Source organism: Eubalaena glacialis, chromosome 7 (assembly GCF_028564815.1).
Source record: "Eubalaena glacialis isolate mEubGla1 chromosome 7, mEubGla1.1.hap2.+ XY, whole genome shotgun sequence".
Lineage (NCBI taxonomy): Eukaryota > Metazoa > Chordata > Mammalia > Artiodactyla > Balaenidae > Eubalaena > Eubalaena glacialis.
The window spans coordinates 67,248,429-67,271,408 of record NC_083722.1 but is presented as its reverse complement, the minus strand read 5'-3'; the positions used below and the strand labels follow the sequence as shown (position 1 = coordinate 67,271,408).

Below are 22,980 nucleotides of genomic sequence, written 5' to 3'. Positions count from 1 at the left end.
ATGTGAAACCCGCGCACCGCAACGAGTAGTAGCCCCCGCTCGCTGCAACTAGAGAAAGCCCGCGCGCAGCAGCAAAGACCCAACGCAGCCAAAAAATAAATAAATAAAAAATTAAAAAAAAAAGTCAATTGGGTATATATATGCAGTCTTCGGATTTGATGTAAGTTGTGTTCAGTAATTTGTAAATGGCCTCACCCCACCCCCAGATTGCCACTCCTGCTCATTACTGCGAACTCAATGCCTTCTAATGAATTATGCTGGGAAAAGCTGATAAATGACGTTTCTACCTCATCTCCCTCATTACAGCTTAGAAAATTGTACTCTCTTTTTAATTGCTCGTACTGGCTTGTTTCCTTTTTTAAGGAATTAGAGTGATGAAGATGATCCCAACTAACATTTATTGCAAACTCACTTTGTCCCAGGCACTGTGCTAAGTGCTCTGCCATGCGTTAATTAATTAACACCTCGCCCCATCTGTGCGGCAGGTATTACAGTCACCCCGTTGAGCAGATAAGACTCAGGTGTCTAAGAAGGTCACAGAGATGGGAAATGAGGATCCTGGACCAAACTTCAGGCCGCCCAACTCCAAAAGCCCTTGCTCTTAGCTATGAAGCTAAACTGCCTGCCATTAGTTGACCATCCATCCATCCATCCATTGATTTTTGCCTTTATGGTGATGTGGGATGAATAAAATATTTTTGAAATTCATAGCAATGTGAGGTAAATGTGCCAAGCCTTTGTTTAAGGGGTTTCTAACTGCATCTAACTTTTCTATGATGCTTTGTGGAGTTTGCATTTCCCGTTCCTTTATTACATCTTCATTTTGAAAATTAATATTGGACTCTCCCCGCCCCGAATATTGGATTGAACTTGTTGAACATGCTGATTTTGAGGAACCTGTTAACTGTTGATCGGTTTATTTATGAGGCCTATAATCATCTTTTTAGAAACACCTTGGGGAACTTTAAAAAAACAAAGTCTCGGAAAACCTTAGGACACCAGCCTCAGCTCACCTGTCATGAGGAATGACATCTGAGAGGTCGCCTGGTGGTTTGCTGTGGGGCTCTTGAGAGGTGCCATCATTGCCAGGGAGAGACATGATAAGGACCAAAAGGAGAGATGAGATATGTTCAGATAATGGGGGCAGTTACAGCAGGAATTAAAATCATTGGCTGCTGACTTTAATTAGGTGAATGTCCTAGAAAATTTTAAATGTGTATCCAAGTTGGGATCTGAGGAGGCCACACACACACACACACACACACACACACACACACACACTTATATAGTTTTCCTCTAAATTTTCTACCAGACACACAGACAGATACACACACACACACACACACACACACACACACTGTAAAATCTACCCCCCACCCAATCTGTCTGTTCTATTGAAGAGCCTTGCCATCCAGTGTAGTCTGGGAACCAGCGGCATTGCTATTATGTGGGAGCTGGTTAGAAATGCAGAAGAATCTTGGGCCCAACTGCAGACCTGCTGCATCAGAATCTGCACTTTAGCAAGAGCTCCAGGTAATTCACATGCTCATTAAAGTCTGGGAAGCCCTGCCCTAGAGGGATGCCTTTTCCTCCAAGTTCATTCACTGAGGTATCATATGCCATTGGAAGGATAAAGGGAAATTGTCCCCGTTTGGTCACTGTGGAAGGAGAGAAGCTTGCCCTCCCAGTAGTGGTTGAAGAGTCCTTTTACTATTACTCATTCGCAAATTATACAGTCTTGAGTAGAAAGTTAAGAGGAAAACTGAATCAAGGCCACACTTGTTGCTGTTGACACCAGCAGATGGTTACAGTACCTGGCTAACAGGCTGGTGAGGTTCTGTAGGTAGTTTTGCTTTAGGGCAGTGGTTTTGCAAGGGAGATTTTGCACCCATGGGTCATTTGGCAGCATCTGGAGACATTTTTGGATGTCACATCTACAGAGAGAGAGGGTGGTGCTTCTGGCACCTAAATGGGTAGAGACCAGGGATGCTGCTAAACATCCTGCCATGCCCAGGACAGCGCCCCGCAACAAAGAATTATCTGACCCTAAATGTCAATAGTGCTGTGGTTGAGAAACCCTGCTTTAGGGAGTGAGTTTAACTTATAGTAAGTGTAAAATCTGTTTAATTATCCCATTACTCATTTAAAAGAAATATTTCAAACATGCTAAACACTTAGGACTAATAAATGTTAACTTCACTTTTTTTATATAAATAAAATGTTACCGATGCATTTATAAGTACAGTTTCAAAGTCCCATTCCTTCACTCTTTCCCCAGAGGGAACCACCTTCCTGAGGGTGGGCTGTTTCCTTCTGGTGTGTATTTTTGTACCTTGATTACACATATAAATGTCCATGAAAACAGCCTATTATATTGCACGGGCCCCTTTGTAATGGCGTTCTCCTCTATTTGTGTGTTGCAGGCTCTTTTTCTAGGAGTCTGAGCAAAGGCACGAGCAGAGAACAGGACTGTATCTAAATGAAAACGTTTCCATTTTCTAAGTATTTTGCATTTCCGTTAGGTGGTGGTTAAAATTTTTAAGAAAAAATGCTTAATGTTTAAAATCAGGTTGAGGAAAGAAGTAATGGTTGCAGATTGTTAAAGGTGGCATTTTTCAAATGCAGATTCTGTAGTGACCCAGAATTAAGCAAATAAACTTGTGCTGACATTTGTTGGAGGGTACGATGGTGGTAAGGTCCCTGGTGCTGCCCCCCTTTTCCACCTGCACCCTCCTTTCTGCCAACGTGGCACCTCTCAGCCCCTGCTCCCAGCATCCTTGGAAGACATTTCCTCCATCTCTGCATCATTTTTCAGAGCCGGCCTGTTTCTATGGCAACTGTGAGATTGAAAGATGAGCGGGAGCGGGAGGCGAGGCTGGAGTGAGACCTCAGGGTGGTGGTGTGTGTCCCTGACGTCACCTTCTGTGCTTCCGGATAGGACGATTCTGGCTACTCCCATTCAGGGCTGCTGGCTGGTGCCGCTTTATTAGTGGGGCTGCCAGGGTCTCTGATAGCTCTGCAAATTGCCTTTCTTTCTGCTCCTCCTCCTCCCCTCCACAATTTTTCTTTTCACTGCCCCTCTTCTGTTTTGGCTCCAGACTGTCATTAAGAATGCACAGCTTAATTCTGGCGTGTTTTGGGATGCTCTTCTGCCCAGTGTTTTGGAAGGGCGGGGAGGCATGGCAGCGTTTCACTTGACGTCGATGGCGCCGTGAAGTGCATTCTTTCCTCTGCAAGAATACTGACTATGCAGAAATTTATCGAAGCGGATTATTATGAACTAGACTGGTATTATGAAGAATGCTCGGACGGTAATTATGACTCCTGCAGAACAGAGCGGGGATGTGTAGGGCCATTGTCTCCTTCGGGGGAGGGGGTGTCCTGGAATCTTCCTGGGGAGACGGGCAGAAAGAGGGCCACGGGACCAGGACCGCATGGCTCTGACCCTTGCGAAGGCGTGGTGGAGGAGACAGCAGGTGGGCAGGGCTCGTGATTGTGGGAGGCTCCTTGGCAGTTTGGAGGTGCTGTTGGTGTGTGCTGGGCTTGTGAGCATCACACTTCAGTGGGATTGAATTCTCTCTGGGGTGATGCGTGTGTATGTGTGCGCGCGTGCGCGCGCAAGTGGAGATGTGGTCCTCGTTAGGGTTCAGGGATTAGTGTTTTCAGGAAGTGGTCCTCTGCCCTGGGAGAATCCACCCTTTTCTGAGCCCAGACCTGGGGGCACAGGGGAGGCTGGAGAAAAGGCAGAAGCAGCCTCCCACCTGGCAGACAAGTCAAATGAATTTTCCTTGTGGGCTCCCAGAGATGGGGGTGGGAGATGTTGGGAGGGGCTGGAAGAGCCTGTATCCTCCGCTGTGTGTGCAGGGAGGGTGTGGCACATTCCAGAGGAGACTGGGTGGAGTTTATGTGGCTGGAGCGGCCTCAGGAGGTTCCAGGCATCAGGAAATGGCACTGAGGTGCATTCTCAGGCCACAGGGGAGGAGCCTCGGGCTCCTGTGGTGTTGGCATCAAATTGTATATGACACAGTTAACCTGTCGTCTTTAATTTCTTCTTTAAAGTGACCCTCAATCTGTGCCTTTACATAGACAGACACAAAAAGGACACAATTAATATATATACTTAGAGGGTCCATTCCCCCAGTGATGATACGTTCCCAGCCTCACACGAGCCAGTAATAGGTAAGGTAACTGCTTTTTAATTGAATCCGGAGTTTCAGTCTCTCTAACGTGACTACATTTGATTAACCTGAATGACGTAACAGGCTGGGACCTGGCCTCATTAGTAAGCTAAGAGCTACATAATTATCTCTTTATCTGCTGATTTCTGCCTTGACTATGGGCTGCAGGAAAAGGGCCAAGAGCCTTTCTTAGCGGAGGTGGATGGATATTTAAATGTGCTGAGAAACTTCCCTAGCTGAGCCCCACCATCCCCAAGCATTAGATGAAGACATTGCCATGTTGAGTCCCTGTGCATCTTTAAACATCCTGAGTAATGATGATGGTGGGCAACTCCCAGGGTCGTGAGGGGAAAAGATGACTCAGTTTTTTTTCTTTTGGGTATATTATTCTTGAAGCAAGTTCCCATCCTATTACCCAACTCCAGAAGGCAATTATAGGGGTGCTTCTTTTCAGAATCCATCATTGACCTCTTGAAGTTTTCTTGGTGATTTGTGACTCGCTGAACCCTCCATAACTTTTTAAAGTATGGACCACAGGATCACGGAGCATTGGTTACAGCAGAGGGCCTGTCTCACAGCCCGGGGATGCACTGGGTGTGGCCATGGCTCCCACGGAGCCATCCTGGAAGTGAGGGAGGAAGGTTTCCTACTGTCTTGACCCAATTGCGACACCGTCCAGCTCTATTTACACCCTTGTCTGAGGAAATGAAGCCAGTCACTCTCGGTGGTTAATCTGAAGGGTGAGAGGAGGCCTGCTCTTATCTGGGTGTCTGTCTATCAGAAGGATTTTCTTACCCAGCCATTTCTCAGTTGAGTCTTTTGGCCCCGAGGCAGCCAGATCTCTCTTCTTCCAGCAGAAAAGGAAAATGGAAGAAGAGGCAGCTCATCTGTCCAAGGGTAAATAAATGTTGATTGCAATTACTGTCGGAATTATGTTGAGCAAAATACTTGCGTTTATCCTCCATCCCAATTTGGATGAAGCAGAGAAGGCCACTGGGACAGAATTTACTGTGGCAACTGACATTTTCGTAATCCTGTTTTAAAGATAGTTAAGTAAAGCAGGGAATTAAAGGAATGGAAGCTCAGAACTAATCTGGTTTAGGAAACCCCACAAAAGGGGGTGGAATTCAAGAATATGCTAATGTTGTCGTTACTTGTTTATACATGTCTAACTAGGGTTCTTTCCTGACCTGGGCAGGTTAGTCTGGAAACGAAGGCAATTTGCCTTTGTGTTTATGCATCTTTAAAATTGCAAATCAGTCTTTGAATAGCCCTTTCATCTCCTGGTCCTGAACTTCCTGGTGAGGAGGCCAGGTAGGAGTTAGACACACAGCGTTGCTTTGTCTCTCTTATTATTTGCCATTTGAATCTTTAATGAGGGAAACTTCTAGGGAACTTTCCATACTAATAACAAAAGATGAGTCATATGTTTTGAAAAAGATGCAAAATCATCATTTATGTCAGAGTTACCGACTCGCACTTAAATTGCAGGGTGAGCACCAAAAAAGTAATATATATGGGTGGGAATATAGATTGCAGGACGATTAGGGACCCCTCTTTTAAAGGTGGAATTAAGAAATGGCTGCTTTTCTCTTTTCTCTTTGAGGTTTAGGAGAGCTTTATTCAGTCCACTGATTGTATCCTTCCCCCTTAATCAGTTTTAGTTGTGGAGTCTAATACTCTGTGTCCCCCACTACCGCCCAAACAAGGGGTATGGGGCAGGGGCTTAGAGTAGTAGGAAATTGGAGGGGTTGATTGCCCAATACCTTAAGGTAATTTTTAGAGGTTTGAAATAGCTAGCGATCAACAGAGTACAGCAGTGGTCTTTGCAGAATTTTCACACATGTACTCGGTGTTTACAGTTTAAACTCTAGCATCAAAAAGAGTGGATATATGTATATGTATAACTGAGTCACTTTGCTGTACACCTGAAACTAACACAACACTGTAAATCAACTCTACTCCAATAAAAATTAAAAAAACAACAACAACAACTCTAGAGTCAAACAGGGTCCTGGTTACCTATGTTGGGTGTGTCCCACCTCTAATTGCAGGAACCTCTAAAACCTGGCAAATAATGGCAATCACTCGCTTATTAAAAAAGCAGATTCCCAGACTAACTCCAGACCAGGAGAGGCCCTGAGAAATCTGAATCTTTAGTGCACGCTTTCGGTGATTCTTTACATCAGGTGTGTTTGGGAAACTATGCCAGTGTGAGTGGAGACCATCCCTGGGCACAGGGGTCTGGAAGATAATTCTTTATGTCTGTCACGAAATCCTATGTTGTTTCTTGGCTACACTGGTCACTTAAAAAAAGTATGCTTATAAAGAGTGTGAGGCTTTTTTAATTTTCAGAAAGGCTTGGGTTCAAGTATATGTCCCTAAGTTCAAGAAATGGAGTGCACTTTTGTAATTATTCTAGAAATAGGTAGAATGCCAGAAAAGAGTGCTGGCTTGGAGTCTGCCTTTGGGGCCTGTTTTGCATTCTGCATGGCTGTGTGATGTTAAAAAGCAAAATTCAACGGATAAATATAAAGATCAAATTGGCTTTCTTCAGCGATTCATGAATCGAGCAGCATCCCGTCTAGCAAGTAGAAAGGAGCTCTGAGGAGGTGTATAAAATGGAAGGCTTTTATAGACAGACGGGAGCAGGGACAGGGAAAAAGCAGATTCTCTCTCTTTCTTTGGGGGATGGATGGGGTCTATCAGGCAGATTACCTCATTACTGCTGACCGGGAAATTCCAGACCGACTGGTTAAGACTCCATTCCTGGGAGAGGCTGAAGCTGCAATTAGGTCAGGTATTAAGTCTTGGTTGGCTGCCCTGGGGCTTAGCGCAAGCGACTCCATTTGGGGCCTGTTGTTTCTTTTTACCAATGGTTTGGTACATCCTGGGACCCCAGTGAGCCTCTGTCAACCCAGCTTTCTCATCTGGCAAATGGGGATAACCACGTTGGCCAGAACCATTGCGAAGGAGGGTAAAGCGTGTAAATAAAGTAAAAGCTCTTTGTGATCGGCAAAGTGCCAGGCCAGTGCTTAATTTTATTTTTTCAGAAATAGTACTAGTTATTAAGTTCTTTTTAAAAATCCCTTTCAAAAGGTAACTGGTATTTTGAACAAGGTATAGTATCTTGGGGATTCCCTGGCGGTCCAGTGGTTAGGACTCCATGCTTTCATGCTGAGTTCGCAGGTCCAGTCCCTGGTCGGGGAACTAAGATCCCACAAGCTGTGCAGCGCAGACAGAAAAAAAAAAAAGGTATAGTATCTGGACCACCTGTTTCTCGCTGCGGTCTCTTTTGTAATCATCCACCCTCGTGTCCCCTTTTACAACATTATAGGTTTGAATGTCACAGCGGGAGGTGGTCTAGTTCATACTGATTTTATAAATGGGGACACTCAGGCAGATTGTGCAGTGGTTGTTTTTAGGACTTCTTATTCCTTAATGAAAATCCACGGCATTACGCACAGGTCGCACGTGTGCTGTTCCCTGACTGCAGTGACCTCTAAAATGTCACCCAGGGTCAGGGTGGCTGGTTTGCGAGTGAAGTTTTATCAGAGGTATTTTAAGCATTAATTGAAAAACTGTTACTAGACTTTTGAGATGATTTTCTAACTTTCCTTCGCTTGTGTTCAGACATGTAAACAGGCCCCATTTTTCATGTGTGTTTATTGTGGGATGCACCATTGGAGGTAGAGGCTGACTTTCCCTTTCCAGACTCAGCAGTCTTCTGAATGGCTGTTAAGATGATTTAAAAAAAAAAAAAAAGAACTGAATGTAAATGTATGACGTAGCTGTACATTTTTATCAGCAACTTTGGTAAAGCAGAGATAATGTCCTCCCTCAGATGTAGAAGCGGAGGACTAGAGAACTGATGAGAGGGCCAGAGGGAGCTTAGAGCCCAAGTTTTCAGAGCTTTGTGTTTCTCATTTATTTTTTTTAAAATAGCATAAGTAAGGGCCTTGGGGAAGTGACCCTCAGTGACGGGCCACCCTGCTCTGTATAGGCAGAGAAGTAAAAGTACAGGGAGGCTCGTGGAGAGCAGGATGCATGGGATAGAGAGGGGAAGGAGACTCTTGGCAGAGGGTGAGGGGGGTCAGCAGGAACAGGTTGCAGGGGAAAAGCAGGCCAAGGAGGCTGGGGAGCATCAAGCTCATGTCTGAAGACGAGGGGCAGGCATCCTTGGGCGTGCCTGTCCAGTGGGACTTTCTGTGATGATGGAAACGTTCTGTGCTGTCCAGTTTGGCAGCCACTAGCCCGATGTGGCTACGGAGCGTCTGAAATTTGGCTCCTGCCACTGAATTTTGGATTTTATTTAATTTTAATCAATAGAGATGTCAATGTAAATAGCCCTAGTGGCTCGTGACCACTCTTTGGACAGCGGAGGGTGGAGCTTCGGGAAGATGACTTCTGTGGGGTGTGTAGAATAAATCTGGAGAGGACACTCACAGGAAGAGCTCCCTCTGACTGGCGCCTTCTGTGGCCTTGAACGTTCCCGGACATGGGTCAGAACCCACGCCCTGCCCCCCTGCGCTGGGCCACGATTTTGTCCTTACCTCTGGGACAGCACACACTGCGGCTGCTTGACTGTCCGGGGTGAGCTGGGCCACCCTCAGCTCCACCTCCCATGTCCATGTCCCATGGTCCATCCGTCACCTGGCACAGGGATTCCTGGGCTTCCTTGCTGGTCTTTAGGAGTCTGTTCTGCTTTGACTTTTGGAAAACTGTTCTCTCAGAGAAGGTGCACTTTGTCCCATCTCTGCTTTTAACCTTGAAGTGAATGCAGATGTGGATGAGGTTGGAGAATTCCCTCACACCCCTGCAGAGGGAGGGAGGGAAGGAGGAAGGGTTTGGGGTGGGGAGTACCCTGAAGAATGAGAGAACTGAGAGAAATGGGGTGACATGGGGAGGCTAGGATGGTCTTGTGTTCACAATGCCATGTCCTAAATTTATCTTTTAATTTACATGTATATATATTTTAATTATATAATATATAGAGACTTGAACATCATTTGCTAAAGGTAGCCTAGAATTGAGTTAAAAGATGAGTATAACCAACTGGTTATGAGTAAAATCACTTAAAAGTATTTTCAAATATATGAAATCAGCTTTTTTTTCCCATTTATATATACTATAGCGCCTCCCACTAGCCTGCACATCTTATAGTTAATCTGATACTCGCTGAATGAATAATGCACAAAGTGGAGCTTTCTCCCTCCCTCCCCTCCCAGAGCTTCAGACTCACTGTCATTTGCATTGAATTAACAAGCCCCAATTTGATAATGTTTACTGAGATTAAAGAACGATTTTTTTCCCCTGAGTGTCTGCCTTTATAAACATTGTATTTAAAGCTTATGAAGATTTTCAAAATGTGATTTTGAACTCCCTGCTACTGAATTTCTACTGACCCTACTTTATTTTTATTTTTATTTTTATTTTTATTTATTTATTTATTTATGGCTGTGCTGGGTCTTCGTTTCTGTGCGAGGGCTTTCTCTAGATGCGGCAAGTGGGGGCCACTCTTCATCGCGGTGCGCGGGCCTCTCACTATCGCGGCCTCTCTTGTTGTGGAGCACAGGCTCCAGACGCGCAGGCTCAGTAATTGTGGCTCACGGGCCTAGTTGCTCCGCGGCATGTGGGATCTTCCCAGACCAGGGCTTGAACCCGTGTCCCCTGCATTGGCAGGCAGATTCTCAACCACTGCGCCACCAGGGAAGCCTGACCCTACTCTTTACAAAGAACACATTTTTAACATCCTAAAATGTAGCAATCATTTTCAGGTTCCAGAAAAGTAACCTGGCAATGAGTATGTCTCTAGGTGTTAATTTCTTAATAAAATCTTTATTCTATTCTGGTTTTCTATTTATAGGCACTGGTCTATGGTCTTCTATTTGTTTTTATGGAGGTAGCGATTCAGTTTAGCAGACATTTTTAGCCGCCTTAGCAGGATCTGCAGCCCTAAGGATTTAAAGATGGATGAGACCTAGTTCCTGAACTTGTGCAGAGAATTCTTGCTGACAATCTGGCCTCTGCTAAAGGCCCCCTTGGTTACCTGAGGGGGGTGACTGGGCAGAGAAGTGGTTTAGGCCTCCTGGTATAGCTTTTAGGAGCAGGGAGACCTGCCACAGTGTAGCAGGGAGGTGGCTGAAGCACAGGAATTGTAGAATGTGCCATGATTCTCTGAGACACCAGTGCTTCAGGCCATCTTTCAGTGGGTTTGATGGAAGGACCTGCCATTTCACTGTTACAGGCAAAATCAAACAGTGTAGAGGAATTGGTAGTGAGATGTGCAATAAAACTTGATTCTTTTTTCAGGCAACTTTGCAAACTATTAGGCTGTAGATTTTTCCCCCTTATCCTGCAATTAGGAAAGATCTTTATAAATTTGGCTGTGAATACACAGATGTAGGGTGAGAGTGGGATTTACAAAACGCAGTTTAAAAAAGAGCAAATGCAAAAAAAAAAAGAAAAAAAAGAGCAAATGCAATGTATTATTACCAAAGAAAAACTGGGATGAAGTAAGCTTAATACAAGGAGTGCTTACTGCAGTTTTTTCTTTTCCTCTTGCTAGAAACCAGAATGATCTTTTCCTTCCCTCTTCAGCCCTGTGTCATGCTGTTGTCACAGTCAGATTTGTCTCAACTTTTGAGGCACGCCCACAGGAACTCTCTCATCTGAGGGAACTGGGCAATCAGTCGCCAGGGCACCTCCTCCGCCAGAGCTCCACCTTTAGACAGGTGTGCCTGCTTGAGGCATGGATGGTATTGCCCTGTGCAGTTGCAGCGAAACTTCCAGGAAGCTACCATTCCTCATTGCTTCTGGGGGAGCAAAAGCGGAAGAAGAATCTGGATGCAGAGAGCTGGCCCAAGGCCGTGCACCTGCCTGCTCGCCTCCTGTCTGACTCCAGAGCACCCGTTAGGGCCACCCCAGGGCTGGGCAGGGCTTTCCCATTCCGATAGGTGCTTCTCCCCCCTCCGCCCCGCCTCCTTCTGTGGGAGCCACCCCCTTCCGGGTCTCCTGGGTGACGATGGGCCAGTGGCCCTGTGCACACCGTCCACTTCAGCTGAGCCGGGTCATGTCCGTGGCCCCAGCCAAGGCCCAGCGTGCGCCCCGGGGAGCCCCGGCCCCAGTGCCTCCTCCGGGAGGGCAGCCAGGAGCTCCTTCAAGGACCGCTCCTTAGGGTGATGTTTTGGCTTTGGGGTGACTTCAGCAATGTCCCTAAGAGATGTGGGAGGAGAAGAAGAATATCTTGAGTATGACTGCCAGGGTGAAGAGAGGAAGCCCATCCACAAGCAGCCTGAAACCCTGGACCTCTTGGAGGAGGGTAAATTCTGTTCTTTGCGCCAGTCTGATCCTTTCCCTCTTAGTGTCTATGTAGGTCTGGCTGTTTCACTGATCTCACAGCAGTCTTTTATTTTCGTAGTGGGGTATAAGGTCAAGTACACACGTCTTACGTGGTGAATGTAAAGCCGCCAGGAGAGAAGCTGCGTTTCCAGCATCCTGGGAAGTCCCCTTGCCCCCCTTTCTTTCTAGTTTACACCTCCTTCCTGGGAAACCACTGTCCTGACTTGTATCACCTTAGATTTGTTTTGCCTGTTTTCGATGTATGTAAATGGAATCAAACAGTGTGTATTATTTTGTCTAGCTTCTGTTGCTTAACCGAGGTCTTTGAAATTCATACTTTTTGCAAACGTCAGTAGTCCCCCGACATGCACACACTTTATGGCATTCCAGCACTCTGTTTTTAGAGTTTTCATTGTTTTCTTCTGACTGAATGGCTTTTGGTGGGTTAATGGACAAGAAACTGAGTCATTATTAAATAATATGTTTTTGTTTACTTTAGGAAATTGTTTATTTTAAAAAATTATTAATCACCAATTTGAAATAGGGATTTTAAAAAAGTTTAGAAATATTTCAAATAGAAAAGTACAAGGGCTGACATTGAAATTACCTGGGAACTCACCACCAGGCTGTATCAGAGGGGTGCTGCTTTTGGAGAAGAGAGGGGAGGGTTTTAAATAAAGATACACCCAAATGCTGAGTGTGAGTTTCCTAATTGGGCTTTTGGGGCTTTCACTCACAGCCCAGAAAAAGGGATTTTTTTGGGGGGTGTTGTGAAATAGAATGTTTAAAGGGTGACTGCAGGAAGTTCTTTAGGTCTTGAGTAAAAGCAATCAGAAAACTTTTTCAAAATTCTGCTCTGTGACGGCCTGTTTTCATGTCTCAGAATAACTTTTTATTTTTTAAATGGTTTATAATTGGCTATATACTGAAAGTGTTCTTCTTTTGAGGTTACTGCCCTGAGAATATTAACACTTCACCTATAGGACAGTTAAAAGTGTTTAATTGGAGAAAGGGGGAGAGCAGTGCTGAAACCTGGCACCCCCTGTCTGGTCCTTTCATGAAAGAGATGGTGGAGGCGAAAGGAGAGAGGAGTGAAAGACCAATTGGGACTGTGCATTTGTTGGGTTCCTGGAAGTGATCAAGAGAAAGGCCTCCATCTGCTGTTACAGAACTAGGGCCAGCCCAGATTTCACTGGATCAGCTTGTGTCCCTTGAAGCTGGGCCGCTCGGCGTGCATCCTGGGTACCCACATCACCTGGGAGCTTGTCAGAAATGCAGACTCCCAGGCCCCACCCCAGACCTACTGGGTCAGAATCTGCATTTTAACAAGACCTTCAGGGGATTCCTATGCACATTAAAGTATGAGATGAGCTGCTGCCTAAAAGCATCGTAAGATCATTTTTAAAATCAATTATTGAACCATATGATTCTAAAATGAAAGGTTTTACTAGGTTCTAGAGCAGTATCATAGATCCTCGTCAAGAGAAGAAAAATCATATTGCACGTATTTTATGTACATATTTCACATATCTATATATTTTGAACCTTTTTTTTTGAACTGATAGCCAGATGATAATGATGATGATAGCCAATGTTTAGTATGTACTTGCTATGTGTCAGGCACCATTCCAAGTACTTTAAGTGGATTCATGCATTTAATCTTTAAAATAACCATAGGAGGTTAAGTACTGTTATAATTTTCCATTTCATAGACTTATAAGAGGGAGCTTCAGCAACTCGTTTAAAGTTACACAGCTCATAGGTGATTTCAACCTACATAGACTGGCTCTAGGGCCCTACATAGACTGCTTTTAGATACTGTGCTAGCAGTTCTCAAGGTAGGGTCCCTACACAGCAGCAGCAGCATCGCCTGGGAACGGGTTAGAAATGCACATTCTTGGGCCCCGCCCTAGACCTGCTGAGTCAGACATGCTGGGGTGGGACCCAGCAGTCTGGGTTTTAACACACCTTCTGGGTGATTCCAGTGCACCTGGTCCTGTGCTGGTCCACATCTCACAGATGACAGGGTCTCTACTTTGTGATCACATTCGATGGTAGGGGTCGGGGGGCGGGGGGGGGGGTGGAACCGGCTCTGTATTTGCCGTCTTAAGATAGACTGTTACATTTCTCTTCCTTGCCTCTTCTTTGTTCCCATCCAATTTCCCTCCTCTCTGTAATAAAAATTTTTTTAGCTGTCTTGAAGGTGAAAATAATATTTTCAGGACAGTAACTGCAAAAGAAAGATACAATTGACCCTCGGTATCTGCAGGGGATTGTTTCCAGGATCCCCTTGGATACCAAAACCCATGGATGCTCAAGTCCCTTATATAAAATGGCATAGTATCTGCATATAACCTACACACATCCTCCCGTATATGTTAAATCGTCTCTAGATTACACATGATACCTAATACAATGTAAATGCTATGTAAATAGTTGCCAGTGCAGCAAATTCAAGTTTTGCTTTTTGGAATTTTCTGGAATTTTCTCTTTTCTGAATATTTTCAATCGGGGGTTAGTTGAATCTGCATATGTAGAACCCATGGATATGGAAGGCCAACTAGACTTCATTGTCAACATGCTTAGTTTTCTTTGTAAATTGAAATTCACTAGACTTGTTCCCGGCCTGAAGGAAGTCTGTGGCGTAGATCAGGAAGACAGAGGTTTGGTTTGGAAGGCTTGGTTTGTGTGTCCAGTTTTGCTGGAAGCCTGACCTGTATCCCAGAGCAGGGTGTTCACTGGGCGGGACCCTGTTTTCTTCTGACCCTGTGAATAGTGAGAATATGTGCAAGACGTGGAGGTAACCATGTTCCCTGGATTCTGAGGTGATTTAGGTGGTTTTCTACACCATTAACGGTTCTAAAAGAGATACTTCTGATTGAAAACTGAAGGACAAGATCAGTTTGGGGTAACACTCATATTGTTAGCCATGGATACAGGAGACATTTGTTGTTCCCTCCCAGGTCACCTTGTGGGGGTGATAGGCACTTCCCAGTGTCACCCATTTAATCTTCAAAACAGCCTTTGAAATAAGGCTTACTCCCATTTTGCACTCAAAGAGACTGAGGCTCAGGTATGTTGTCCAGAGTCCCAGGGCCACAAGCACAGAGCAGGGCCATTGCCCCGCCTTGGGGTCTGCCCTCCGCCACACCCAGGCTCTCAGCTAGTAGAGCCTCGGGCCCTTGCCTCCCATTACTTCATGTCATCCTCATAACCCACAAGGCACCCAGAGAAGCAGCTTGCTTGGCTCACACAGCTGTCAGAGGCAGCATGGCTCTCTCTGTCATCAGGAGAGAAAATACCTGGGCTCTGTGTCTTCTGGTCACTGGAGGCTTGCGTTGTGCAGAAACTGAGTTGATCTCAAGTGATTTCTTACTGAGTGGTGTTCTTGAAGACGGGCTTTGCTTGTTTTCCCCCATCCCGCCTGCTCAGGATGAGCTGGAGCAGGGGGGAATCACAGTGCTGCTGAGTGACATGGTGGTCACAACCCCTCTGTGCCCGAGTGGCGGCACCTGTACCAGGAAAACACTGGTGAAGAGTGGAGTTTTGTCATCACTCCCTTGTGGTTTGTTGCATGGCAGTTTCCCTCCGCTTTCTCAAGGAGAGGCCTAAAGAAGCCCGACTATGTAATGTTTTTTCACCTGGACGCTTCTGAGGCTGTTACCCAATTGCAAGCTTGGTCACTCAGTTCCTGGCAGGCGTCATTCAGGATTGCCTTCGGGTGGCAGGATTTGAAAAGATCATGTGGCACGGTCTGGGGTTTACTGAGCCCTGAGACTGCGGAACAGCGCACGTCCCCTCCTCAGAGGCGGCTGCTGTCAGTCTTTTGCACAAAGGGCAGTTTTCAGGTGCTGAGCACTAACCAGTAATTATCATCTGCAAAAGCTGAGATGAAAACGATGGCCAACGTCACATGTCCAAATTCTCCAGCTGGTTCCAAGGTGAAGCAAATGGAGCTCATTCCTCCAGTTGGAGAGGGACATCCTGGGCTGCAGGGGGAAGGCTGGGCCATGTGCGGAACGGTGCCGAGTCCTGCTGGTGGTTGTGATGTCTTGTGGGGTGGGAATGTCCACCCCAGGAAAAGAGCCGTCAGGCCTGGGCCCTGCGGTCTGTATTGATTGAGCGTGGCCAGCAGCACTGCTTTGTAGGACTCTCTCCTGTAGGGTCACGTTAGAGAAAGGAGCTGGCCTAGCTTATCAGCACTGACCTCAGCAATGTTACAAAGGTCTCTCTGCCCATGGTTTTCATCACCTTGGTTTCAGCCTGCGGTTTGTTTGTTCGTATCCATGGCTACTCCACGCAGGCCTCTGGTGATGTGCCTTGTTCAGGGTGGTTCTCTTTCTGGGGTGGGGGTGCCAGCATCACCCCAGGGCTGGCCATGGGCAAAGCTGACCCACAGTCTGTGCATTTTGGGGTCCCCTTACTGCTCTGCCCACTTGGGGCACCTGTCCCCCAGTCCCCAGCCGTCTTGTGTCTGAACTCCCCAAGAGCATTTCTCACCTGGCACTTCCTGCTTGTTCCATACTAATTTATACATGTGTCTGACCTTCTCAATTAGGCCTCGAAGTCCTCGAGGGTAGGATTCATGTGTTTACTCAGCTGTGGTTAAGAGCCCCAACTTGGGGGTCAAATAGAATCAGACCCTCTCATTATAGCTCTGTGACCTTGTGCAGTTTCATGTCTAAAATGTGGGTAATAGTAGTACTTTCTTCCTAGGATGAGCATAGACCCTGAAGGAGGGGTCTACATCCAGCACTTAGACATCTAGCACTTAGCAGAGCGCTGGGCACACAGTGAGCGGTCCATAAGTGAGCCACTTGATCATCACCAAGGAGGTCTTCATTAAATACTCTGGTGATGAATGGCCACCATAGGTCAACTCTGAGTGTTCAAGGCTAGGGAAGGGTGGATGGTTATAGCACCCAACAGACCAGGTTCAAGTACATGGTTATGTCCTGTCTGGCTTTGGACGAGTCACTTGGCCCTTCTCTCTGTCTCATAGTGTTTCATGGGGGTCATATTTGTGTCATCGGGTTGTTCTGGGCTTTAAGTGAAATAATATTTGTAAAATGCCCATGGTAGCAGTTAGCATGTTGTAAATACTTAATAGTTACTTCCTTTCTTCTTCCCGGCCTCTTCAGTAACTTGCGTTGGTGCCCTGCTCTCAGACTACCCTGGCAAGGGAAAGTGAGCCTGTACAATACAGGTGGGAAGGGACATGGGACATTCGTAAGAATTAGGTTCGTTATGCTTCTGGCCATTTTTGACATGAAGCCATTTAAACAAGAATACAAAGCATTTGTTGTGCCTTTTTTCGTTTTGTTCTAATTACTGACAAATGAGCATTGTTTTTTATTACCAGGTACTGTGGGCCTCACCCTATTCCTGTACACACTTCAAGGGCTGCATGAAAATAGTTAGGTCTTATTTGTTTTTTAAGCCAAATCATGTGTGTCTTATGGGTCTTAGTAGTTAATACACTTGGACTTCGGGGCCAAGTCTAAATTATTTTGAAGATAGATATTGAAGGGCAACAGGCAAAGGAAGGGCATGGCTGAATCTCCAAGAAGTGGCTGTAACTTGGGAGAAGGGTGGAAGAGTAAAACTAGAGAGAGCTGGCTCTCAGTTTTCTTATGGACGTATCATGAAATTCTTCTGCCATCTGAGCAAATATTTATGACAACTATCTCTGTGTAAAATAGATCGCTAGTGGGAACCTGCTATAAAGCACAGGAAGCTCACCTCGGTGCTCTATGATGACTTAGATGGGTGGGATGGGGGAGGGTGGGAGGGAGGTCCACGAGGGAGAGGATATATGTATACATAGAGCTGATTCACTTCATTGTACAGCAGAAACTAACCCAACATTGTAAAGCAGTTATACTCCAATAAAAAATAAATACATAATAAATAAATAAAATAAAAAATAAAATTAGTCTAGTCTGTGTGGGATAGATTAGTACATTTATGTGCCATTCATCAGTGCTGATTTTTCGAATGGATGATTTGCTACTCCTAAACAGTTTTGCTGTCTGAGAACATTCTTGTGGCCGGAGGAAGGCTCCATCATGAGATCATGAAAGAATGTGTTTACCTTGTCATGTTATGGGGACGTGGCTGGAATATGGCATAGGTAGTTCTGGGATGCTTGCTTGCATGGTATTTGGTGGTAACTTAAAATATTGAGGTATAATTTACATACTGTAAAATTCGCCCATTTTAAGTGAACAATTTCGTGTTTTTTAGTAAATTTACTGAGTTGGCAACCATCACCATAATTCAGTTTTGGAACACACATCTCCCTCCCATAAGATCCTTCATGCCTGTTACATACAGTTAATCCCCATTCCTACTCCTAAGCTCAGGGAACCACTGATCTGCTTTCTGTCTCTCTAAGTTGCCTATGCTGGATACTTAATATGAATGGAGTCATATAATAGATGGTCTTTTATGTCTAGCTTTTACTGAGCATAACATTTTTGTTTGTTTTGGACACCTTTTGCGGGGAAGTAGATTTATTTGGTAGAGTTCCCGTGGTCAGAAGTGGAACTTCTATTTGAAATACTGTTCTCCTGGAGAGAGAAACTTGAGACGGTTTATTTTAGATTGAGAATATAGAAAACTGGTGCTTGAAAAGTGCAGCTTGTGCTTGTCTTACTGTTTAAAGAGTCATTTGTTATTCCTCATGTCTCGGAAGAGAAACCCAAGACACACAATTACAGGAGTTTGCCCAGGGCCTCATGACCTTGGTAGAGTCTCCTATGAAAACCTGAGCCTCAGGGCCCCAGAGGCAGGGATCTGACCTACACCACAGATGCTTTTTGCTTTCTTTGTGCTTCTTAAACTTTGTTGATTAGTGCTGACCTCAGCCTTGCCCTTGCGTTCTTTGTGGCTCCCTAGTTTAGTTCAGGAGCCAGACTGGCCTCAGTTCAGTCCCCGCCATATGCAACCTCATTTGCTGTGACCTTGGTCGGGTCCTTAACTTCTCTGAGCTTCAGTTTCCTCATCCGTGGAGCAGTCATCATAACAGCGCCTACCCTGCAAGATTGTTCTGAGGAGTAAACGAAAGAAGCACATTAAATCCCCGGACATAGCAGGGCCTCCATAAATGTTAGCTGCTGCCCCTGCTAGGAGTCTCCTCTTATTTTGAAATTCGCCATTTGCTAGCTGTGTGACATTGGATGAGTTAGTTAACCTCTCTGGGCCTCAGTTTCTCATTTGTAAAATGAGGTTAATGTGAGTGCCTACCCTGTAGTATTTATTGCTCTGAGGAATAAATGATATAATCCATCTAGAGGGCTAAGAACAAGGCCAGGCTGTAGTCAGCGTGCTTGGTAAAAGTAGGCTGCTGCTGCTACTAATTTCTCTTAAAAGTTACCTCAGGGAGGACCCTCTATTGTAGTCAACTGCATATTTTTTGAAAAATATTTTAAGTAATGTTTTCCCCATCAGTGCATGGTCACTACAAAAAAAATTTTTTAAGCACAAAAAAGAATATTAAAATTGGTAATTCTATCCAAATTTCAGTGTTTTTAATGGCTTTGCTGTTTTCTTCTGTGTATTATAAATCTGTACACCCCCCCACCGGTGAGATCATATGTATTTTGAAAACATAACTGGAATAATAGTGCACATGCTACCATAGGAGTTTTTCATTTCTGCCTCTGACTTCTGTAGGTGGGCTCTGTCAAAGACCTCAGAACCTCCCGGAGGTTCTGCCTGCATCTTCTGCACCCCAAGCCTCCACCACAAGTGTACGTGGTGACACTATGTGCCTGACTGGTTAATGCTGGAAAAAACCCTGGCCCAGGTGTACGTTTTATTGGGTTCAATTGTTAAAGCATGTTAAATATTTCTACAATTAGCTTTATAAAAGGGCAACACAAGGGGTCCTTGTGCTGGGGGATACGAGACACTACACAGGCGATAACATCATTAGAGCTTAATATTCACACACACACACACGCACACGCACGCTCGCGTGCGCGTTCAAGTAAAATGGGGAAATCCGAGTAAGATTCCTGGATTGTAGCAATGTCAGTACCCTGGTTGTGAATATAATGTTACAAAATGTTACTATTGGGTGAAACTTACAGGGTATATGGGATCTCTGTGTTATTTCTGACATCTGCATCTGATTATCTACACATGATTAACTACAGTGATCTCAATTCAAAAAAATAGCTTTAAAAATATAAGTGTAATTTCCGTTTAATACAATCCCACCCAGAGCAGAAAGCTGCTCTGAATCTTGTTCTCTTACGTTAGGGTAACATAGAACCAAGATTAGTTTAAAATGTAGCCTGGTTGTCTTTTTTTCCAGGAAAGCAGAGGACTTGGTCCTTTGAGGAGAGCAAGGGGGACATTAGCTGGCCCTAGAGTCGCAGCACAAGCTTCAACACAGAGGCCTTTGTACCTGCCGGTAGATGACAGGGGACGCCATACTCTCCTGGAGGGAGCTGGCTAGAGGGCTCCCGGGTCTTGTCTGCACCGTTGCAGAGCATCACAGCTGTGCAGCATGAAAACCAACTCCTGTCCGAGGCACAGGAATCTCCACTTAAGGATTTCTTGTGACCTCGAGCTGATGATCTATTTAGAGCAATTTGAGCTGGACTCCATCTCCGTTAAATTAAATTCTGGTTCAAACCAACCCTGTACATCTCCCTTGCTTTTCCTTGTGGGAAGGGAAGGAAAATGCCTGAGGCAGTGCTGTCTCCAGTGGCTGGAGGGTTCCTGCCATAAAGCACTAGTTGGAGGAGAGGCCAGCAAAGGAACCCCTCCTCATCCCACCAGCCCCCAGCTCTGAGGGCCCTGTGTTGGGAGGGTTTCAGATTTGGAACCAGATTTCAGGTCTCCTCCTTAAGCTAGAAAATCATTCCAACAGATCAGATTTCTCTGCGCTCACCCACTAGGATGATCTCTACTTGGATTTATAAAATATTCAGAGACCTATTGCTCTCCAGTTGCAGTTAGCCATTAGTAACGCTACTGAGTTTGGTTTAGCAATACACTTCAGTTCCCAAAGGCCTTGCATGCGCTGTGACTGCAAGTGGGTTGTTGCGAAAGCTGACTAAGTCCTCTACGCTTAAAAGAATGATTTTCTAGAGTCTTAGTTATGAGGAGTTACTAACAAGTTATTATTTAGCCCCTAAGTGGCTGGTTTCAAAAAATTTTACACTTTGGCCCTAAATCCATTTGCTTTCACTCCTTCCTCCTCAGAATAAAACCCATGCTACCTTCATGGTATTTGGACTACAAATCGATTCCCTGCCATTGATTTAAAATAAAACAACCCTGAGATTTTTCTGGTGACTAAAGCCTTCTTTCAGTGCACACCCTTTTTCTCCAGTGGAAGAACACAGTCCTAAAGTGGCCTGCAGACAGCCTCTTAAGGCCTCTTAAGCAAATGGCATATGTCATGAAATACCATATGTGAGGGTATGGGGTGGGAGTGTGGATTAAAAAAAAAAAATCTGTCACCCTGGTTTTCATGGTTTGGAAACCGGTTGCAAAGCCTTCGAATTTAGGCCATTTGGGGAAGAGGGGGCTGTGTGCCATTATGCAATTATCAGCTTAGGCTGTTTAATAATTATACCAAGAGCTGCTTTGGGAAGGACCCAGTCTATCCACGTAGTTGGGTCTGCACAGTGAGTGGGTTCGAGATCCTCTGGATCTTTCTGACGGTTCATACCTCAGTTGATGTGCTGCTGACCCACTTTGGTTTGTTGACCGTATATGAGGCCAGACCCCTTTCCACTCCAGCGCCCTGCCCTCAGCGCCACCCCCGAGTGTGCACGTGCATATATGCACGCACGCACACACACACACACACACACACACACACACACACGCAGCATCAAGGCTTTGCAGTGAATAGTAGACCCCTGCCCCCTCACCCCACAGCTTGAATCTTTTCTCTGGAACCGGGGAACGAAACCCGGTGGGGCTGAACCCAGCAAAACCAATCACCCTTTGTGCCCAGTACGACTTTAGAGCCACTTTTTTAGGTGGGTTGTTTGTTTGGCAGGCTTGTAGCATCAGTAGTTTCATTGTCGTTTTTATTTCTTGCAGTTTTATGTGCTGAAAGAGTTGGCCAGATGACTAAGACATATAATGACATAGATTCTGTAACTCGGCTTCTTGAGGAGGTAAGTGATTCGGGGCAAGGCAAAGAGTCATTTATAATTGACTGATTATAATTTATATCAGTTAAAGCATACATTACGATCTTTCTCGGTGAAGAAATCTCAGAAACTGAGCCCTCTCGGTGTAATTCAGTGGCTTTATTTTATTTATCTTTTGAACTGAGAGCTATGTTGGCTTTTGTCACTGTAACTTTGTACAAGGTATTTTGGATTTTAAAAGGAATGTATTAATGACACAGAATAGGGTGGCATTTAAATACTTGCTATAGAATATCCTGTTTAAGATTTTTATAAACCCTTATAATATATACTAATGATATATGTTAAGTGTATACAAAAAATGTCAGAAAAATACATCATTATCCATATCTTTGTAATGTTTTAGTTCCATTTTGTTATGTTTTTATTTACATCAGGTTAAGGGAATATTATTATGCAGTGTCAGCATGGAAATAACCAAAACAAGCGTGGCAAGAAAAATTTAGGAAACGTGCTTGGGATTAGATAGCTGCAGTTAGTCTAGAGACTATGCTTTTCTCAATTTATTCTCAGCATTCGGTTGACAGTTGAGAATTAAGGTGCTGTGGTGGCCTCTGGAAGCAGATGAGTGTAATATGTGTATCCCCATGCCTTCAACAGGCCAGAACATGGTAGGTTCTCAGTATTTATTGAATAAGTGCCCATCTTAAAGCACTACTTCCCACTCTCCCCACAAAATCAGACCTCAAATGCAGAGGTGCTAACCTTTTTTTTTAAAGATTTTTTTTTTTTTGATGTGGACCATTTTTAAAGTCTTTATAGAATTTGTTACAATATTGCTTCTGTTTTACGTTTTGGTTTTTTGGACCTGAGGCGTGTGGGATCTTAGCTCCCTGACCAGGGATTGAACCCGCACCCCCTGCATTGGAAGGCGAAGTCTTAACCACTGGACCGCCAGGGAAGTCCCAGAGGTGCTAACTTTTAGAACCTGGTTTCTGCTGTAGAATCTAGAATGATTTGGGGTCATGTGACTATTCATTAGCCCTTCTTGAGGAAGAGAGTAGAAAGATATGAGAGACACAGAAATCATCATTTTCAGCCAGTGGCAGGACAAAGTTGAAACACAGGACCAAGCAGGAGTGTGGGACCTGAGGTTTTTTGGTGGGGGGCATCTTTTCACCCCATTTTTATGTCTCTCTCTTTCCCTGTGCTTTTCCCTTCTGCACATCCAGTGTTCTCCTACCCGCTCTGAGGGCTGGACCCTTCCAATACTCCCCCACCCCTACCCCAAGTTCCTGAGGGTTCACCTGCCCTGCTACCCACTCCCCTCCCATTCT

General features: G+C 45.0%; 1 protein-coding gene across 13 annotated transcripts in view; it reads left to right on the top strand.

Annotated features, from left to right (window-relative positions):
- Positions 1–22,980, top strand: part of TRAK1 (trafficking kinesin protein 1) — a 102,426-nt gene that overhangs the window by 37,702 nt on the left and 41,744 nt on the right. For 6 of the 13 annotated variants that reach the window (XM_061196573.1, XM_061196570.1, XM_061196568.1 and 3 more), the window contains exons 1-2: positions 11,296–11,499; positions 21,591–21,667. The exons of 1 other annotated variant lie outside the window; for it this stretch is intronic. In XM_061196573.1, coding sequence (XP_061052556.1) covers positions 11,388–11,499; positions 21,591–21,667 — 189 coding nt within the window. In that variant the 5' untranslated portion in view covers positions 11,296–11,387. Of the gene's footprint in view, positions 1–3,159; positions 3,312–11,295; positions 11,500–21,590; positions 21,668–22,980 lie in introns of those variants that run through there. 6 more of the 13 variants (XM_061196577.1, XM_061196576.1, XM_061196574.1 and 3 more) reach the window with 3 other exon arrangements.